Source organism: Haliotis rufescens, unplaced genomic scaffold (genome assembly GCF_023055435.1).
Source record: "Haliotis rufescens isolate VD_foot unplaced genomic scaffold, xgHalRufe1.0.p SCAF_7, whole genome shotgun sequence".
Classification (NCBI taxonomy): Eukaryota; Metazoa; Mollusca; class Gastropoda; order Lepetellida; family Haliotidae; genus Haliotis; species Haliotis rufescens.
This window is the reverse complement of record NW_025964361.1, coordinates 35,567,273-35,588,931: the sequence shown is the minus strand read 5'-3', so window position 1 is coordinate 35,588,931 and position 21,659 is coordinate 35,567,273. Positions and strand designations below refer to the sequence as shown.

At 41.6% G+C, this 21,659-nt stretch overlaps 1 protein-coding gene across 3 annotated transcripts; it reads left to right on the top strand.

Moving 5' to 3' along the window:
- Positions 1 to 2,294: 2,294 nt before the first annotated feature.
- Positions 2,295 to 11,567, top strand: LOC124115032 ((S)-coclaurine N-methyltransferase-like). Of its 3 annotated transcripts, XR_006857937.2 has the most exons (8): positions 2,295 to 2,446; positions 3,885 to 4,060; positions 4,727 to 4,793; positions 7,486 to 7,550; positions 8,128 to 8,349; positions 9,218 to 9,418; positions 10,919 to 11,235; positions 11,533 to 11,567. XR_006857937.2 is itself a non-coding variant. In XM_046475838.2 (7 exons), exons 1-7 carry the CDS (start codon positions 2,419 to 2,421, stop codon positions 11,180 to 11,182), a joined length of 1,023 nt encoding a protein of 340 aa, XP_046331794.2. In that variant the 5' UTR covers positions 2,295 to 2,418; the 3' UTR covers positions 11,183 to 11,334. The 3 variants fall into 3 exon arrangements, 2 of the variants coding, with proteins under 2 accessions (XP_046331794.2, XP_048243844.1); XM_046475838.2 differs by lacking the exon at positions 11,533 to 11,567 and having other exon boundaries at positions 10,919 to 11,334; XM_048387887.1 differs by lacking the exons at positions 3,885 to 4,060; positions 11,533 to 11,567 and having other exon boundaries at positions 2,334 to 2,446; positions 10,919 to 11,334.
- The last annotated feature ends 10,092 nt before the right edge of the window (positions 11,568 to 21,659 follow it).

The window sequence follows — 21,659 nt, the reverse complement described above, 5'->3', positions numbered from 1 at the left end:
TGCCTACGTTACCACCCACAGAGTGAAAAAGGGAGGGGTATTTTTTATTTAAAGTTACATCTGAAAACCCTCGCCTCAATATATTTACTTGAATTCATTTACATTAAGAAGTATTACATACGTGTTGGCAGGAAAGATGTGTGTGTGTGTGTGTGTGTGTGTGTGTGTGTGTGTGTGTGTGTGTGTGTGTGTGTGTGAGAGAGAGAGAGAGAGTGAGTGAGTGTGTGTGTGTGTGAGAGAGAGAGAGAGTGAGTGTGTGTGTGTGTGTGTGTGAGAGTGAGTGAGTGAGTGAGTGAGTGAGTGAGTGTGAGAGAGAGAGTGAGTGAGTGAGTGAGTGTGTGTGTGTGAGAGAGAGTGAGTGAGTGTGTGTGTGTGTGTGTGAGAGAGAGAGAGAGAGAGAGAGAGAGAGAGAGAGAGAGAGAGCTAATACCGGTTTTATAGTGCTAGCCCAGCATGCCGTAGTTTAACATGGATACCCCAGTCAGCAGTCACATGTACAGTATACTGACGCCAGGGGGATCAGTCCTTCTTTTATTCCCTTAATACCGAGCCTCCGGTTCGTGGTATAAAACCTAACGCGGGATGCATAAACCCCATGTACCCCTCGTGATCCTGCTACAACTTACAATATCAAGTCGCATCTATCGTCTGACATCTGCATGATGGACAGTTTTAATTATTTAATCAATACAGATTCTCAAACTCGTGACATGTTGTGCGGCCAACAATCCTAAATTACAAAGGACGAATATGTCAACGCGTGACACCATATCCTATATAATAGCTCTTCTAGTGTATGCCGTTGATACACCATCTGTGCTACACGACATGGTTTTCACTTCGACGTTTTTACTGCTAACTTTATATATCTTTATGCATATAACGTACCTTGTATGAAAAGCTATATACACATTTTGAAACATTTACATAAAAGTAGCTGTGTGTCCCTTAATAGACAGAGGGTCACTCCAAGATATTTACAGATATTAGACCATGAACCAATCGAGGAATAGATGAGTTCATCTTCCCGAGGTACTGGTACTAACCATACCACACCACCAGTTTGCTTTCATATTCAGTTAACTCCCTTGCCTCGGGAAGATTAGTGAGTGAGTTGAGTTTAACGCCGCTTTTAACAGTATTCCAGTTATATCACGGCGTGTCAGCTTAATGTGGGAGGAAAGCCCGAAGTGATGCAGATTCCAGACGTTTACCACTTCAGTGAAACCCACGAGCACGGGTATGGTGCTGACAAACCTAGAAACATAATCGGGGCGAACCAGGATTCGAACCCACAATCATAGGTTTCTGGCGTGCCAAAGGGACGCAACTCTGCACAGCGAATCGCGGCGCCTAAGACGACTGGGCCACCCGTGCCCCCCGTTAAGATGAGATGAGTTAACCAAATAAAGATGTTGCAATATTATTAATATTTTGGATGCAAATTTACAGACGGACCCTGACCTTTTGATCCGTCCATGCACAACAAAGTGAAAGTAAATGTTACTTTGGACGATTATTGAAAAATTATTGGCAGGGGACTTAGTCCCTTTAATTTGTTTGTTGTTTAACTCCACACTCAACAATATTCCAGCTACGCGATGGCTGGCTGTAACTGATCGGGTTTGGACCAGACAATCCAGTGATTGATATTATGAGTAACGATCTTAGTACGATCCAGTACGATAACACGCAATGGACAAAGTCACTGTGCCTCGTAGACAGGCATAGGTTGCTGACGACCTATTCCAACACTCGCAACCAAGTTCCTTGTCTAGATCTTGCATAAGTCTCTGAGGCAAACATTATTAGATTAAATCTTAATTTCAGGATCATAATATGACGAGGACGAGGTGTCCCTATAAGAGACTTGCCTATTATAAGGATAGAATTACTATACGCCCATGGACTTATCATTCAGTACAGCCTTGGAGCAAGGCTAGCAAGCTCCCTTTACACCCAATTTGACAGACGTCTGCCCTAGTCTGTCATACAGACCCTGATACAAATATATCCAATATAGCCTATGCAAGTCTATAATGTTTTTCAAGTCAAGATTACTGCAGTATCAAAATGAAGAGAGTATCTGGGCTCCTATTTGTTATATTTTTACTAAGATAACTTAACAATTTTTTCTGTAAGAAATGTTCATTTCAGAGACTAGACGTTAGTCTACGTCTGCCCCTAAACATACACAATTGTCTTACAGAGTTTCCCTCAGAAAATAAACTCATATAGGCGCTTACTCAGGGGTAGGTAGTATTTATCGCAAATAATAGCTCTTCGCAACTTCCCATGCAACAATGTCGTGGTGCAAGGGTTTATCTTAATGGGAGGTAACTCCATTTAGAAGTGACTTTTGTACCAGGTCGCGGTAGACTCCGACCCCGCTGAGGAGGTGGTTGCCGAGCGTGCAGAATGGCCAGTGATGATGTTTTGCGAGACGGTAAGATCACAAACACATGGCGCAGAACTAGAAGGGCGGCGCGTAAACATTTTGCTGATGTTTGTGTCAGGGTGTGCTGACTGGGGCTTGTTCAGTTCAGAGGTAGAGCGGTCGTCCGTTGCACGTTGTGAACCTGTATATATAACTTAAATTCACACGACCATTTCATGTACTGATTATGATCTAATGATAATGATACAACTCAAAGGCGAAATACCTGCATCGTGTATCTATACCACGGCACAACATGGATTATACAACATGTTCCAGTTTCGTAAGCTTTGTTGCATTCGTGACCAACTCGTGTTATTCCGGGAAAAGCCGAAGAGCGACTCGTGCCCTCTCGCGGTCATTGTTTGCGACTGGGTTCCGTCTAAGCGCAAACGGGCATTGTCAACTCGTTGCGGTATTATACAGTATGATTGAACACATTCAACTGTATGTTGAATATATTTTTAGATGCAAGACATTTGTAAAGTAAGAAAAAGTATTCCAGAGGGATTCTATGACCGAAGTACTTAAAGTCATACACGCAGTCTGATTGGTTTGTCGTTTTTTCGCACATAACATTCATCGACAGTGGTAGACTAAAATCTAGTCTCTGAAATGAACATATCGTACATAAAAAAACCAGTTGTTCAGTTATCTTAATAAAAATATAATAAAAAGGAGCCCAGTGACTCTCTTCATTTTCAGATACTGCAGTGATCTAGACTTGCCAAACATAATAGACTTGCATGGGCTGTATTTGATATATATTTGTATCAGGGTCTGTAAGACAGACTACGACAGTGGGACAACATTCGTCACCAATCGCCCCTTTCCGTAACCTGCAAGAAATAACACGAGTTGGTCACGAATGAGTGGGACAAGTCTTCTTGCAGGTTACGGAAAGGGGCGAGTGGTGACGAATGGCTTTGTGAATGTGGTGCGTTTCTGGCACCATACGAGTTACGTCCCTTGAAATGATTTTATGTTACTTTGCACGGTTAAACACTGTTTACGTTTCATTTGAAGAAATGAAATATAACCATGATATCGGACCACTGGAGGAAAAGGTTTAGAATGGTAGAATTTAGAATCTGTAAAAGAAAATATCTTATTCTGTTATTGATTTTTTAAAAAGAAAACTCTCAAAAACCTGTGTGAAAAATATATCCTATACCCCAACACACGTTGATGCATTCTTTTAATTCCTTAATTTCCGTGACAGTATTTATTTTCTAAATACAGAAATACTTTTTTCGCAGAAGTATTTAAATGTTTCTTGGGGGCGTCCATTATTTTATTCAGAGAGGGCGGTGAACATTTTAAAATAGTGTTCCCAAAAGTACCGTGAAAGCTATTTTGCCTCATGTTTTACCAACCCCCTCCTGTATTAGAGAGTCAGGCCCCGTGTTTTTTTCGATATTAATGCTAACACCACCGTCACGACCAGGTGTTCGAGGGAGCCTTGGCGCCTGGATTCAGAAGCTTGAGTGTGGTGGCGATGTTGAACGTCAAATGTTTTTCAAGAAACGGTTCATTGAGCGTCTCCGGAAGTCAGCGATTGCCATAGAAACAGACAAGGCTAATGAACAACATTACGAGGTCCCCACCGAATTCTTCCTCGCGGTGAGCTCCCTGTGTTGTTTGTGTTCCAGATGATGAGGTGACCGGTTTCAAACAATTCAACTGGAATGCCCTACTTTTCTCTCACTGGAATTCTATTTTACGAAAATTAAAACTTTAAATTTGTCGAGGCGTGTTTCCCTTTGCATATTCAGTTTAACCTGTTTACCCGGACAGTGCCCAGTAATGTCGTCTAAATTTCCGGAGCAATGTCCATTGAATTTTCCATGGAGGATATTAATATTTATCATTTGTCCTTATATGTTTGTTTTTTTAATTTCTTGGAATCGTAGCCCTTATAGGACGCCTCAGCAAGGCTTTGAAGTGTATTTTTCCTTTGGCCTCCCGGCCGGTTAGAATATGTCCCCATCAACCTATTGTCCTACAAGCCGACTGTATGGATCGGGTCGTGAGGCTGGTTGACTTGGCTGACTGCGTGCCCTTGTATCCCGACGGCGGTCGTTGCTCATAATGTCAATCACTGGTTTGACTGGTCAAGACGAGAATATTTATAAGCCGCCGTCATGTCGACGGACTATTGCTGAGTGCGGCGTTTAGCAACAAACAAACAAATAGATGTAGGCCTTTAGTTCAGTTGCTTTCCGTAATCAATGTAACCGCTAGAAACATATGTCAGAAAATTATGTATGTCTCTGTTATTGTGTCCAGTCTTTGGGGTCACGGCTGAAGTATAGCGGGTGCTATTGGCCGGAGGGCGTCTCTACGCTTGACCAGGGTAAGTACGGATGAATTTGATTTAAAGGGATGGGCCTTTAAAAATAGGTCAAATTATATTTGTTGGGCTGAGTACATTGTTGCCCAGAAGAAAATACTATTGTGGTGTGTCCAAGGTGGATATATAATATTGTGGTGTGTACAAGGTGGATATATACTATTGAGGTGTGTACAAGGTGGATATAAACTATTGTAGTGTGTACAAGGTGGATATAAGCTATTGTGGTGTGTACAAGGTGGATATATACTGTTGTGGTGTGTACAAGGTGGATATAAACTATTGTGATGTGTACAAGGTGGATATATACTATTGTGATGTGTACAAGTTGGATATAAACTAGTGTGGTGCGTACAAGGTGGATATATACTATTGTGGTGTGTACAAGGTGGATATTAACTATTGTGGTGTGTACAAGGTGGATATATACTGTTGTGGTGTGTACAAGGTGGATATATACTATTGTGGCATGTACAAGGTGGATATATAATATTGTGGCGTGTACAAGGTGGATATAAACTAGTGTGGTGCGTACAAGGTGGATATATACTGTTGTGGTGTGTACAAGGTGGATATATACTATTGTGGTGTGTACAAGGTGGATATATAATATTGTGGCGTGTACAAGGTGGATATATACTGTTGTGGTGTGTACAAGGTGGATATTAACTATTGTGGTGTGTACAAGGTGGATATATACTGTTGTGGTGTGTACAAGGTGTATATAACTATTGTGGTGTGTACAAGGTGGATATATACTGTTGTGGTGTGTACAAGGTGGATATATACTATTGTGGCGTGTACAAGGTGGATATAAACTAGTGTGGTGCGTACAAGGTGGATATATACTGTTGTGGTGTGTACAAGGTGGATATATACTATTGTGGTGGGTACACGGTGGATATATAATATTGTGGAGTGTACAAGGTGGATATATACTGTTGTCGTGTGTACAAGGTGGATATATAATATTGTGGTGTGTACAAGGTGGATATATACTGTTGTGGAGTGTACAAGGTGGAAATATACTATTGTGGTGTGTACAAGGTGGATATATACTATTGTGGTGTGTACAAGGTGGATATATACTGTTGTGGTGTGTACAAGGTGGATATATAATATTGTGATGTGTACAAGGTGGATATATAATATTGTGGCGTGTACAAGGTGGATATATACTATTGTGGCGTGTACAAGGTGGATATATACTGTTGTGGTGTGTACAAGGTGGATGTATACTGTTGTGGTGTGTACAAGGTGGATATATACTGTTGTGGTGTGTACAAGGTGGATATATACTATTGTGGTGTGTACAAGGTGGATATATAATATTGTGGTGTGTACAAGGTGGATATATACTGTTGTGGTGTGTACAAGGTGGATATTGGTAATTGTGGTGTGTACAAGGTGGATATATAATATTGTGGTGTGTACAAGGTGGATATATACTGTTGTGGTGTGTACAAGGTGGATATAAGCTATTGTGGTGTGTACAAGGTGGATGTATACTGTTGTGGTGTGTACAAGGTGGATATATACTGTTGTGGTGTGTACAAGGTGGATATGTACTGTTGTGGTGTGTACAAGGTTGATATAAGCTATTGTGATGTGTACAAGGTGGATATATAATATTGTGGCGTGTACAAGGTGGATATATACTATTGTGGCGTGTACAAGGTGGATATATACTGTTGTGGTGTGTACAAGGTGGATGTATACTGTTGTGGTGTGTACAAGGTGGATATATACTGTTGTGGTGTGTACAAGGTGGTCAATATAAAATGGTACCCGTCAGGATCCGGGGTAGAATAGGTCTTCAGAAGCCCATGGTTGCCGTTAAAGGCGACTATGCTTGTCGTAAGAGGCGACTAACGGGATCGGGTGGTCAGACTCGCTGACTTGGTTGATGCATGTCATCGTATCCCAATTGCGTGGATCGATGCTCATGATGTCAATCACTGGATTGTCTGGTCCAGACTTGATTACATACAGACCGTCGTCATATAGCTGGAATATTGCTGAGTGCGGCGTTAAACAACAAACAAACAAACTAAATACAATGGAGATAATCAACGTTTAGGAGTTAGCTCCCCTTGGCCAGCCATGCGATAGTGAGTTAAAGTTAACGTTGCATCAGCAATATCTCAGCAATATAACAAGGGGAATAACACTTTCATAAAAGCATGTAATTTAAACATTAGAAATAGCTCTATGAAACTTTCGCTATGCATACTGTGCAAATATGTTGACAGAATGTCTGGTGTAACCTTTAGTTATCAGAAAAATAAATTATCCTAAGATTAATCAGTGTTGACTCACTCCGATCTCACTATAGTCAGTGGACCGCCTCCGTGCTCTCGTGGGTAGAGCGTCTGTCCGTAGAGAGGGAGTTCGATGGTTCGATCCCCTGGCAGCGTCATACCAAAATACGTTAAATACTTGTTGTTTCCTTGCCTGGCGATCAGCTTTAAGGGGATACAACTGCAGCATGGTATCTGAGTGAGCTAGCATGTGCTATAAAACCGGCATGAGTCAAGACTAGTACAATCAGGAACGAATGCTCGTTCGCATGGCGCTATGTAAGGGCAATATTCTTATAGGTACATCAAACCCTATTTCTCCTCACCTCAACTGCCGAAAAAGGCTTATGAAGTTGTCTTTTATCCCATGTAATGCATGTCAACGTCTTTTTCAGCTGAGGAAGCTTCCTTGGGTTTGTACTGTGAGCGAGCGAAGATTGAAGATGGACACACAGTCATGGTGAGACATCAGTTGTTCTTTCACATAACTAAGGATGTAAAATGGCGTTACACATATTTCCTCTGTCGCGGAGTAACAGGATCAGTTCAATGTGAGTGTGATGAAATAACAGTACTTGTCTACCAAGATCCACCGCCGCAATCCACTGCCTCAATCCACTGCCTCCATGTGAATTCTTTTATTTCTCCTCACTTGATGGAATCGGGCGGGAACAATGAGTTAAGTGAGTGTCAAATAGTGCCAGTACTGTTGCTAGGACACAGGTTGCCAAGTCGTATTAGGCGCAAGTATTCATCTGACAGAGTTACGTCCCTTCCCTGATGCGTGACAGAATCCTATGATTGTGAATTCGACGCCAAGATTCACCATGATTATGATGCTTGGTTTGTTGACATTATACCCGTTTTCCCGATTCACCTATGGGGTAAACGCGGATACCTGCATCACTTCGGGCTTTCCCCCCGCAGCAAGCTGACACGCCGTGAGATAACTGGAAAACTGTTCAAAGCGGTATTAAACTCAACACACTCCAACAATATCACAACAGGTGCACAACGAACCCACTTTCTTAATCCAGGACTTAGGATGTGGATGGGGGTCCTTCGGCCTGTACGTGTGCGAGAAGTTCCCTCGCTGCAGAGTCACGTGTGTGTCCAACTCGAACACCCAGAGGGCGCTGATCACTGCACGTGCGGAACAGAGGGGGTACCGCGACAGACTGGAGGTCATCACAGCAGACGCCAATGAATTCCTGACCTCCAAGAAATACGACAGGATTGTTTCCATAGAGATGTTCGAGGTAAGAATAAAGTGTATGGGCGTGTTTGTTATGTGTTTCCTGACACAGAATAATGTATCGGTCGCTACGAAATGTGTTTCGTGACATGGAATAATGTCTCAGGGTGTTTCATAACATAGAATGAGGTGCTGTGTGTGTGTTTCATGACTTGGTCTCTAGGCGCACTGAAATCGTGTTTCATCACGCGACAGTAATCTCTGGGCGCTGTATCGTGTGTGTTTCATGACCTGGAATTGGGTCTCTAGGCGCACTGAAATCATGTTTCATCACGCGACAGTAATCTCTGGGCGCTGTATCGTGTGTGTTTCATGACCTGGAATTGGGTCTCTAGGCGCACTGAAATCATGTTTCATCACGCGACAGTAATCTCTGGGCGCTGTATCGTGTGTGTTTCATGACCTGGAATTAGGTCTCTAGGCGCACTGGAATCGTGTTTCATCACGCGACAGTAATCTCTGGGCGCTGTATCGTGTGTGTTTCATGACCTGGAATTAGGTCTCTAGGCGCACTGAAATCATGTTTCATCACGCGACAGTAATCTCTGGGCGCTGTATCGTGTGTGTTTCATGACCTGGAATTGGTTCTCTAGGCGCACTGAAATCATGTTTCATCACGCGACAGTAATCTCTGGGCGCTGTATCGTGTGTGTTTCATGACCTGGAATTAGGTCTCTAGGCGCACTGGAATCGTGTTTCATCACGCGACTGTAAGTCTCTTGGTGCTGTGTCGTATGTGTTTCATGACCTGGAATTAAACCTGTAGGCGCATTTATATTTGTGTTTCATAACGTGGCATACAGCTCGAGCCTATCTATAGGCGTTGGTAATGACGAGGAATAATGACTCACTGACTCCCTTAATTCTTCCAGCACATGAAGAACTACGGGGTTCTCTTCCAACGCGTGTCGTCGTGGCTGAAACCCTCGGGTTACCTGTTTGTCCAAGTCTTCTGTCACAGGGAGCACCCCTACGCCTTCGACACCACCCCCGGGTCGGACACAGAGTGGATGGCCAAGAACTTCTTCTCGGGTGGCACCATGCCGTCACGTGACCTGTTCCTCTACTTCCAGGTGAGAAATCGGTAGCGAAAATGAGGTTGCACAGTTACAGGATAAAGTGGTGGCCTATCGGTTTGAGCATTTGCGTTGTAAACTCCGCCTTGTAGCCTCAGTGAAGCGTCTTATGCATTATTAGCCTGCCAGAATGCTCAATGTGGCCTCAATGTCGTACGATCACATGCTCGATTATCCAGACTGGTGTATTTTATCTCCATTTAACTAAGATCAATACCCAGGACATCACATAATCGTTTCAGAAGTGACCTATTTAGCATCTCCATCTGTTTTATCACTAATTCGCGCAGCATTTCTTTCTTTCGTGAGTGTAATTTGATTGGAAGGCAAACATGAGCGTTGTGACATTGGAATCGATCTCCAAACGGTGGTTGCGAATGAGTCCAGGGTGTGTTTCTCGATAGGGGTGATATGTAATACACTGGGCTATCGAGGATGGGACTATCATTGATCGACAGTTAATCACGTATTTTGGTAGGCACGGTTGGCTTCAGTAAACCGTTAGAAATATATTCTTTGAATGCCTTATGCAATAGCTCCATTGGCGACTTGAAGGATGATGTTCCCTGCTGTCCTGCCTCGCATGGTACAGACGTATAACCATAGTTTCTTGAGTAGTACTTAAGTATGGATTATATAGTTCGTGAATTTTTGCACGCGCGATCGAAGCATAGGTTTTATTATATTTTTTAAAATAATACGTCAAAGCCCAAGAATACCCGTTTCGATAATCTGCCGAAACCGATTCCACAGGGCGTTTGAGGCATAATGGTGATAAAAGATTTATAAGTGGGTCACTGAAACTGGCGATGAAACAAATGCTTGCAAAAAGGGTAAGCATTACCTGCTCTACCCTCAGCACCCGCCACTCACACAATTTGATTAAGTGCTTGTCTGTTGCCCAACACCGATCAGCATTACTCTTGCCATACGGCGGTTCCCTGTAAACAGGGGGCATGGGTGGCCCAGTCGTCCAAGGCGCCGCGATTCGCTGTGCAGAGTTGCGTCCCTTGGGCACGCCAGAAACCTATGATTGTGGGTTCCAATCCCGGTTCGCCCCGATTATGTTTCTAGGTTTGTCAGCACCATACCCGTGCTCGTGGGTTTCACCGAAGTGGTAAACGTCTGATACCTGCATCACATCGGGCCTTCCTCCCACATTAAGCTGGCACGCCGTGATATAACTGGAATACTGTTAAAAGCGGCGCTAAACCCAACTCACTCACTCACTACCTGTAAACAATCAAGTTTTGACCAGACAATCCCGTGACATAAAAGCGCGTTTACTGATTTTGTTGAAACTGAAAACGGCATGTTAATTTTGAACTACTTCCGCTGCATACAACAAGTGAACTTCTACTGGTTACTCCGATTTCAGGTCAATAAACAAATTCTGTGACAATCATGTTTGCTCAAGGCGGTTTTAGATACATGTATTTTTATATGACTACATTGTACCTTTACTCACGAACTCTCTCACTGACTTCCTGTCTGCAGAATGACGTCACAATAGTCAACCAGTGGGTGGTCAATGGAACGCATTACGCCAAGACCCTGGAGGCGTGGCTTCAACGGACAGACGGGAATAAGGAGCGCGTCATGCACATTCTCCGCCAATCATACGGCGAGGATGCAGAACAGCAACTGTTCAACTGGCGATTGTTCTACATGTTCTGTTTAGAAGTATTCGGATATAAGGGCGGGAATGAGTGGTTCCTCACTCACGTGCTGATGAAGAGGAAGCTACAAAGCTCTTTATAGAACGTCTTCACAGTGATGCTCTATTTGAATCGTTCCAATGTTCCAACGTTCAAAGGCTGTCACAAGAGTCACATCAATTACTTTACAAGGTCAATTACTTTATTTTTTTATATACTTTAATGTTTTGAATAAATATTAGTGTTACCTTTGTATAAATGGTTTTTTTATTTCGATGATAAGTCAGTGACCCTCTGGTCACAAAGCAGGTGCAGTTATTAAAGATGGTCATCAACCGTTAATTCCAATCGTTGTTTAATCCTAAAACGAGACTCCGTAACGTTCATTTTAGCGGCACTGTGTTTGTCAACGCATAGGTCATAAATGGCAGTGACAACACTTGTTCCATGCCGGGGGCGGTCGGGTAGCCCAGTGGTTAAAGCGTTCGCTCGTCACGCCGAAGACCCGGGTTCGATTCCCGACATGGGTACAATGTGTGAAGCCCATTTCTGGTGTCCCCCGCCGTGATATTGCTGGAATATTGCTAAAAGCGGCGTAAAACCATACTCAGTCAGTGTTCCATGCCGAGAGGGAATTTCCCTGTGACGTATTTGGGTCACGTGTCTTTGGGTCTTCCAGCCTTTATTCTGTGGCATATAATCTGGATGAAGATCAAGGTTGTTTTCCAGTGACTGACATGACAATGAGTGACCAGAGAACACTACATGTGCACCTCCTCTCGGGTATTTCGGTCCCCTACAACCTGTATACTTGTCGTAAGAGTATCGGGTGGTCAGGCTCGCTGACTTCCGTGTCCTCGTACCCTAACGGCCTGGGTCGATGTTCACATTGTCAGTCACAGGATTGTCTCAAATATTTACGGGCCGCCGTCATGTAGCTGGAATATTGCTGATTGCAGTATGAAACCACAAAAAAACACCGAAAATAAGTTAAGTGTGACTTACAACATTATCGCATGATCGTGTCCTCCCCTGTGTCGTGCTTTTCTCCCCCACCGATCTGTTCAGTGTGCCACTGTTTAAAACAAGTATTCAGTCCATTTCATAAATTTATTTGTAATGATTGTGTACATGTATATTTATATACAACTAATATGTACAGCACAATTCTTGTCATAGAAACAACATATGAAATATAAAAACAATAATACATTATGCACTATAGTAAAAATATTAACGTCCAAGATCAACAGAATGTACACTGTCGCCCATCCTTAAGATATGTCTTCAGTTCGTGAGCAGACGACACAGAAAGAGCAGCAGGCGACACAGCAGCAGACGTGTTGAAGGTCAGAGAAGGAACTCTGGAGCTCAGGAATCGGGGAGCTCTGCGTACTATCTTCCTGATAACACTGTTTCTCTGGAACGTTGTGTCTAGACGTGGTCGCTTGGCGGGAGATTCCTCGTGGCAGATGTCCAATGACGTCATGGAGATGTTGAGGACGTCCTGGAGCTTCTCTCTAAGTTGTCGGTTCTTCTCCTGGATCTCCGCGTCTCTCTTCTTCACGGAGGTCATCTTCTTCTGGATGCGGTCCAGGCGGTCTTGTAGGATCTTGGAGCGAATGATGGTGTTGGGGTTAGTGGCGACGGGCGACATCGGGGCGTTGCGAATCGCCTGGGCTCGTTGTCTGAGTTGCCGGTTCTTCTCCACAAGCTCCTCATCCCGCTTCTTCAGTGGACGACGCCTCTTATTGAGCAGCGCCAGACGATCATGTAGATCCTTGGTGCGGACAGTGGAGGTGGTGTTGAGAGTTGCAGCCACCTTCCTCTTCCGGCAGCAATGACAGTCAGGATTTGAGGGTAGATTATCCTCCAGCCAGTTGAGTACCTTCGTAGAAGAAGGAATATCATGGACCAATATGCGGGTCATTGTACTCATAATTAAGTCGAAAAATACGATTGTTGTTGAGAGATACCAGTGAGCTGTTGATCAGAACAATCTGAATGAATGAACAGAGTTCACCCTGAGAATATATACACGTCTCACGGCTATGAAAACAACGGTCTCAGAGACTAAATGGCGGTGCGTCAACCTCATTGCGTTGAAGCCAACTTATTAACAATCACAGCTCTCAGTGGACATCAAACGACCCGCCAATTCAGTCATCATTGTTTACACAACACGGGTTGAGTCTTTAGTTGGCGGTGATTTGATGTTTTGAAGTTGGGTGATTGGATAACAATGCATGTGTGATTGTAATGACGTTAGACGTTTGGTCAGAATGTTGTTGGAAATCCTATTGTTTTAAACGTTGTTATTCTGAAAGATATGGGAAGAATTATCCTGGAAGCCAGTCGGTGATTATGTCAATGTGATCAACGTAATACACAGCGCAAACAAACAAACAAACAAACAGCAGAGGTCGATGAAGATAACAGGTCACATGGATTAAGAAATATATGAAATCATTCTCGTTACACATGCAAATAATCGGGTGAAAAGAGTTCTCACGACTGAGACTGATGATCATATGACAGTTGGTGTGAAATAATAATAATTCTCATTTTGATTTTTCTATTTGAATCGACTCCATTTGGCAACTACGACGTATCTACAAAACAAAACAGACATTATAATTATTAGTTTTGATTTATGAAAAACCGGCCGAAGTAGCAGCAATTAATGATTACGTATTTAAAATAAACGATTGTGGACACACCTTGTGAATGGAAAGGTCTCCACAAAAACCTTTTATTAGGCAATACTTTCTTGATCAGACTAAATATATCGTTTGATAATGCGTTCACATCTACTACAAACACAAGTTCTCAGAGGAAACATAAGTTACTTGAGTGATAACATAAGATTGTTCCATTACTGCTACGTGGACAAAGCATGAAAATGTTCCTTCAAACTGTTAATGGTTTCTTATTGGAACGGGTAAAAAGCAATAATTACTTAAGTAAGGCTTTTCTTCTTTCAAGGTGTTGTTTCAACACATTGCTCCTTTAATACATGAAGCCCATTTCTGGTGTCCCCCGCCGTGTTATTGCTGGAATATTGCTAAAAGCGGCGTTAAACAATACTCAGTCAGTCAGTCCTTTAATACAAAAAGGAAAATGTTCCTATCGGAAACAACAATGTTGATGGACCAGATTGTAAAGGCCACTGCATATGCCTGTCACAATTTGCATACGTCATGTTTTATTAATATGGAGAATTATAAGATGGGGAGACACTTTCAACAATTCAAATATATTTATTTGACACAAAAATAGTCATGACGGCAGATCATTTTATATAATATTTCAACGTGTCGGTATTCTGAACTCGACTCACAAAACAACGACATAATAGACAACAGTCATATGATAAAACAGCAAGAAGATGTCCAGAAACTTTTCACTCATCCCACAGATGAATTAGCACTAGGGTCAGCAACTACCGTTTCTTGGACAGTAACAACAGACATACATAGTTCATGGCAGACTCAGCACAGCGTACACACGTATCCATTCTTCATGTTGGTGTTCATTTCACGAGCAGAGGACACATACACGACTGCAGGTGTCTGAACACTGGGGTTGGTCTGGGTGGGTTGGACTCTGTTTTTGGACTTGAAGACTCGGGAGATCCGACGAACCATCTTCCTGGCTACGCTGTCTTTCTGGAAACGTGGGTTCTGGTCGGCTGGCTTGACGGGAGATCGTTCGTGCTTCAACACTGTGAAGGAGTTGTTGAGACGGAATCCAACGTTCATCTTATGGCAGCAGTCGCAGGAGTCAGTAGTCACTTGGTTCTCTAACCACCTCAGGACCTTCTTGGTGCCGCGTCTTGAAGAGGGGAGATTTGCGAGTGCGGATTCCATGTTATCAAGTGTATAATTAGCTATGAACGTTCCTGTATTGAAAACGAAAATTTAATGTCAACCAAAGCTATACAACTGATATATATACACGTATTTACAAGCCTGATCAAAGCAACTTTACCGCCAGCCAATCAGATTCACGGCGGCAGAGTTCAAAGAGGTCCATAGTGATAACACACACCCGCGCGTGTAACAACAAAGTAGGAGCAATTGACGATTCTGTATTCAAACTCTATTTTAAAATCAGATTGTAGACACAGCGTATGAATGAAAAGATACGTCTCTACGAAAACCTGTTACAGGGCAATACTTTCATGAGCAGACAATTTCTCTTTGAATATCTATCAATAAGCTCGTTAGCGTGAACATGGGCTATGGAGTCTTTCTTTCAATAAACCAGAATACTTTACTGATATAGTTAGACTTTTTCGCTTTAGTACAATGTCAACATAATTGAAAATATGCATTTGTGAAACAGTTGGGAATGATCTCATAACAATGAGTTTTAATGTCATGTCAAAATAATTTAGTGGAAGAAATATCTAGTTTGCTGAAATCGGTGATTGGCTTATTAGAATGTGGACAGGAAAAAAGATGATGTGTATTTTGTTCATGATTTTACACCTTGAGCAAAATATCATTTACTTAAACGGTGTTGAGAATCAACCTTGGTAAAAAAAAAATAAATTAGTGGTGACCTTTCTTTCGGTTATTTACATCAGCTGTACAGTATCACTTTCGTTGGACAAAAGGAATCGATTTGAGCCAAATCTAAGGCAGTTCGTTTGATAATGCGTTCACATCTACTACAAACACAAGTTCTCAGAGGAAACATAAGTTACTTGAGTGATAACATAAGATTGTTCCATTACTGCTACGTGGACAAAGCATGAAAATGTTCCTTCAAACTGTTAATGGTTTCTTATTGGAACGAGTAAAAAGCAATAATTACTTAAGTAAGGCTTTTCTTCTTTCAAGGTGTTGTTTCAACACATTGCTCCTTTAATACATGAAGCCCATTTCTGGTGTCCCCCGCCGTGATATTGCTGGAATATTGCTAAAAGCGGCGTAAAACAATACTCAGTCAGTCAGTCCTTTAATACAAAAAGGACAATGTTCCTATCGGAAACAACAATGTTGATGGACCAGATTGTAAAGGCCACTGCATATGCCTGTCACAATTTGCATACGTCATGTTTTATTAATATGGAGAATTATAAGATGGGGAGACACTTTCAACAATTCAAATATATTTATTTGACACAAAAATAGTCATGACGGCAGATCATTTTATATAATATTTCAACGTGTCGGTATTCTGAACTCGACTCACAAAACAACGACATAATAGACAACAGTCATATGATAAAACAGCAAGAACATGGGCAGACACAAAAGATGTCCAGAAACTTTTCACTCATCCCACAGATGAATTAGCACTAGGGTCAGCAACTACCGTTTCTTGGACAGTAACAACAGACATACATAGTTCATGGCAGACTCAGCACAGCGTACACACGTATCCATTCTTCATGTTGGTGTTCATTTCACGAGCAGAGGACACATACACGACTGCAGGTGTCTGAACACTGGGGTTGGTCTGGGTGGGTTGGACTCTGTTTTTGGACTTGAAGACTCGGGAGATCCGACGAACCATCTTCCTGGCTACGCTGTCTTTCTGGAAACGTGGGTTCTGGTCGGCTGGCTTGACGGGAGATCGTTCGTGCTTCAACACTGTGAAGGAGTTGTTGAGACGGAATCCAACGTTCATCTTATGGCAGCAGTCGCAGGAGTCAGTAGTCACTTGGTTCTCTAACCACCTCAGGACCTTCTTGGTGCCGCGTCTTGAAGAGGGGAGATTTGCGAGTGCGGATTCCATGTTATCAAGTGTATAATTAGCTATGAACGTTCCTGTATTGAAAACGAAAATTTAATGTCAACCAAAGCTAGACAACTGATATATATACACGTATTTACAAGCCTGATCAAAGCAACTTTACCGCCAGCCAATCAGATTCACGGCGGCAGAGTTCAAAGAGGTCCATAGTGATAACACACACCCGCGCGTGTAACAACAAAGTAGGAGCAATTGACGATTCTGTATTCAAACTCTATTTTAAAATCAGATTGTAGACACAGCGTATGAATGAAAAGATACGTCTCTACGAAAACCTGTTACAGGGCAATACTTTCATGAGCAGACAATTTCTCTTTGAATATCTATCAATAAGCTCGTTAGCGTGAACATGGGCTATGGAGTCTTTCTTTCAATAAACCAGAATACTTTACTGATATAGTTAGACTTTTTCGCTTTAGTACAATGTCAACATAATTGAAAATATGCATTTGTGAAACAGTTGGGAATGATCTCATAACAATGAGTTTTAATGTCATGTCAAAATAATTTAGTGGAAGAAATATCTAGTTTGCTGAAATCGGTGATTGGCTTATTAGAATGTGGACAGGAAAAAAGATGATGTGTATTTTGTTCATGATTTTACACCTTGAGCAAAATATCATTTACTTAAACGGTGTTGAGAATCAACCTTGGTAAAAAAAATAAAAATTAGTGGTGACCTTTCTTTCGGTTATTTACATCAGCTGTACAGTATCACTTTCGTTGGACAAAAGGAATCGATTTGAGCCAAATCTAAGGCAGTTCGTTTGATAATGCGTTCACATCTACTACAAACACAAGTTCTCAGAGGAAACATAAGTTACTTGAGTGATAACATAAGATTGTTCCATTACTGCTACGTGGACAAAGCATGAAAATGTTCCTTCAAACTGTTAATGGTTTCTTATTGGAACGAGTAAAAAGCAATAATTACTTAAGTAAGGCTTTTCTTCTTTCAAGGTGTTGTTTCAACACATTGCTCCTTTAATACATGAAGCCCATTTCTGGTGTCCCCCGCCGTGATATTGCTGGAATATTGCTAAAAGCGGCGTAAAACAATACTCAGTCAGTCAGTCCTTTAATACAAAAAGGACAATGTTCCTATCGGAAACAACAATGTTGATGGACCAGATTGTAAAGGCCACTGCATATGCCTGTCACAATTTGCATACGTCATGTTTTATTAATATGGAGAATTATAAGATGGGGAGACACTTTCAACAATTCAAATATATTTATTTGACACAAAAATAGTCATGACGGCAGATCATTTTATATAATATTTCAACGTGTCGGTATTCTGAACTCGACTCACAAAACAACGACATAATAGACAACAGTCATATGATAAAACAGCAAGAACATGGGCAGACACAAAAGATGTCCAGAAACTTTTCACTCATCCCACAGATGAATTAGCACTAGGGTCAGCAACTACCGTTTCTTGGACAGTAACAACAGACATACATAGTTCATGGCAGACTCAGCACAGCGTACACACGTATCCATTCTTCATGTTGGTGTTCATTTCACGAGCAGAGGACACATACACGACTGCAGGTGTCTGAACACTGGGGTTGGTCTGGGTGGGTTGGACTCTGTTTTTGGACTTGAAGACTCGGGAGATCCGACGAACCATCTTCCTGGCTACGCTGTCTTTCTGGAAACGTGGGTTCTGGTCGGCTGGCTTGACGGGAGATCGTTCGTGCTTCAACACTGTGAAGGAGTTGTTGAGACGGAATCCAACGTTCATCTTATGGCAGCAGTCGCAGGAGTCAGTAGTCACTTGGTTCTCTAACCACCTCAGGACCTTCTTGGTGCCGCGTCTTGAAGAGGGGAGATTTGCGAGTGCGGATTCCATGTTATCAAGTGTATAATTAGCTATGAACGTTCCTGTATTGAAAACGAAAATTTAATGTCAACCCAAGCTATACAACTGATATATATACACGTATTTACAAGCAACTTTACCGCCAGCCAATCAGATTCACGGCGGCAGAGTTCAAAGAGGTCCATAGTGATAACACACACCCGCGCGTGTAACAACAAAGTAGGAGCAATTGACGATTCTGTATTCAAACTCTATTTTAAAATCAGATTGTAGACACAGCGTATGAATGAAAAGATACGTCTCTACGAAAACCTGTTACAGGGCAATACTTTCATGAGCAGACAATTTCTCTTTGAATATCTATCAATAAGCTCGTTAGCGTGAACATGGGCTATGGAGTCTTTCTTTCAATAAACCAGAATACTTTACTGATATAGTTAGACTTTTTCGCTTTAGTACAATGTCAACATAATTGAAAATATGCATTTGTGAAACAGTTGGGAATGATCTCATAACAATGAGTTTTAATGTCATGTCAAAATAATTTAGTGGAAGAAATATCTAGTTTGCTGAAATCGGTGATTGGCTTATTAGAATGTGGACAGGAAAAAAGATGATGTGTATTTTGTTCATGATTTTACACCTTGAGCAAAATATCATTTACTTAAACGGTGTTGAGAATCAACCTTGGTAAAAAAAATAAAAATTAGTGGTGACCTTTCTTTCGGTTATTTACATCAGCTGTACAGTATCACTTTCGTTGGACAAAAGGAATCGATTTGAGCCAAATCTAAGGCAGTTCGTTTGATAATGCGTTCACATCTACTACAAACACAAGTTCTCAGAGGAAACATAAGTTACTTGAGTGATAACATAAGATTGTTCCATTACTGCTACGTGGACAAAGCATGAAAATGTTCCTTCAAACTGTTAATGGTTTCTTATTGGAACGAGTAAAAAGCAATAATTACTTAAGTAAGGCTTTTCTTCTTTCAAGGTGTTGTTTCAACACATTGCTCCTTTAATACATGAAGCCCATTTCTGGTGTCCCCCGCCGTGATATTGCTGGAATATTGCTAAAAGCGGCGTAAAACAATACTCAGTCAGTCAGTCCTTTAATACAAAAAGGACAATGTTCCTATCGGAAACAACAATGTTGATGGACCAGATTGTAAAGGCCACTGCATATGCCTGTCACAATTTGCATACGTCATGTTTTATTAATATGGAGAATTATAAGATGGGGAGACACTTTCAACAATTCAAATATATTTATTTGACACAAAAATAGTCATGACGGCAGATCATTTTATATAATATTTCAACGTGTCGGTATTCTGAACTCGACTCACAAAACAACGACATAATAGACAACAGTCATATGATAAAACAGCAAGAACATGGGCAGACACAAAAGATGTCCAGAAACTTTTCACTCATCCCACAGATGAATTAGCACTAGGGTCAGCAACTACCGTTTCTTGGACAGTAACAACAGACATACATAGTTCATGGCAGACTCAGCACAGCGTACACACGTATCCATTCTTCATGTTGGTGTTCATTTCACGAGCAGAGGACACATACACGACTGCAGGTGTCTGAACACTGGGGTTGGTCTGGGTGGGTTGGACTCTGTTTTTGGACTTGAAGACTCGGGAGATCCGACGAACCATCTTCCTGGCTACGCTGTCTTTCTGGAAACGTGGGTTCCGGTCGGCTGGCTTGACGGGAGATCGTTCGTGCTTCAACACTGTGAAGGAGTTGTTGAGACGGAATCCAACGTTCATCTTATGGCAGCAGTCGCAGGAGTCAGTAGTCACTTGGTTCTCTAACCACCTCAGGACCTTCTTGGTGCCGCGTCTTGAAGAGGGGAGATTTGCGAGTGCGGATTCCATGTTATCAAGTGTATAATTAGCTATGAACGTTCCTGTATTGAAAACGAAAATTTAATGTCAACCCAAGCTATACAACTGATATATATACACGTATTTACAAGCAACTTTACCGCCAGCCAATCAGATTCACGGCGGCAGAGTTCAAAGAGGTCCATAGTGATAACACACACCCGCGCGTGTAACAACAAAGTAGGAGCAATTGACGATTCTGTATTCAAACTCTATTTTAAAATCAGATTGTAGACACAGCGTATGAATGAAAAGATACGTCTCTACGAAAACCTGTTACAGGGCAATACTTTCATGAGCAGACAATTTCTCTTTGAATATCTATCAATAAGCTCGTTAGCGTGAACATGGGCTATGGAGTCTTTCTTTCAATAAACCAGAATACTTTACTGATATAGTTAGACTTTTTCGCTTTAGTACAATGTCAACATAATTGAAAATATGCATTTGTGAAACAGTTGGGAATGATCTCATAACAATGAGTTTTAATGTCATGTCAAAATAATTTAGTGGAAGAAATATCTAGTTTGCTGAAATCGGTGATTGGCTTATTAGAATGTGGACAGGAAAAAAGATGATGTGTATTTTGTTCATGATTTTACACCTTGAGCAAAATATCATTTACTTAAACGGTGTTGAGAATCAACCTTGGTAAAAAAAATAAAAATTAGTGGTGACCTTTCTTTCGGTTATTTACATCAGCTGTACAGTATCACTTTCGTTGGACAAAAGGAATCGATTTGAGCCAAATCTAAGGCAGTTCGTTTGATAATGCGTTCACATCTACTACAAACACAAGTTCTCAGAGGAAACATAAGTTACTTGAGTGATAACATAAGATTGTTCCATTACTGCTACGTGGACAAAGCATGAAAATGTTCCTTCAAACTGTTAATGGTTTCTTATTGGAACGAGTAAAAAGCAATAATTACTTAAGTAAGGCTTTTCTTCTTTCAAGGTGTTGTTTCAACACATTGCTCCTTTAATACATGAAGCCCATTTCTGGTGTCCCCCGCCGTGATATTGCTGGAATATTGCTAAAAGCGGCGTAAAACAATACTCAGTCAGTCAGTCCT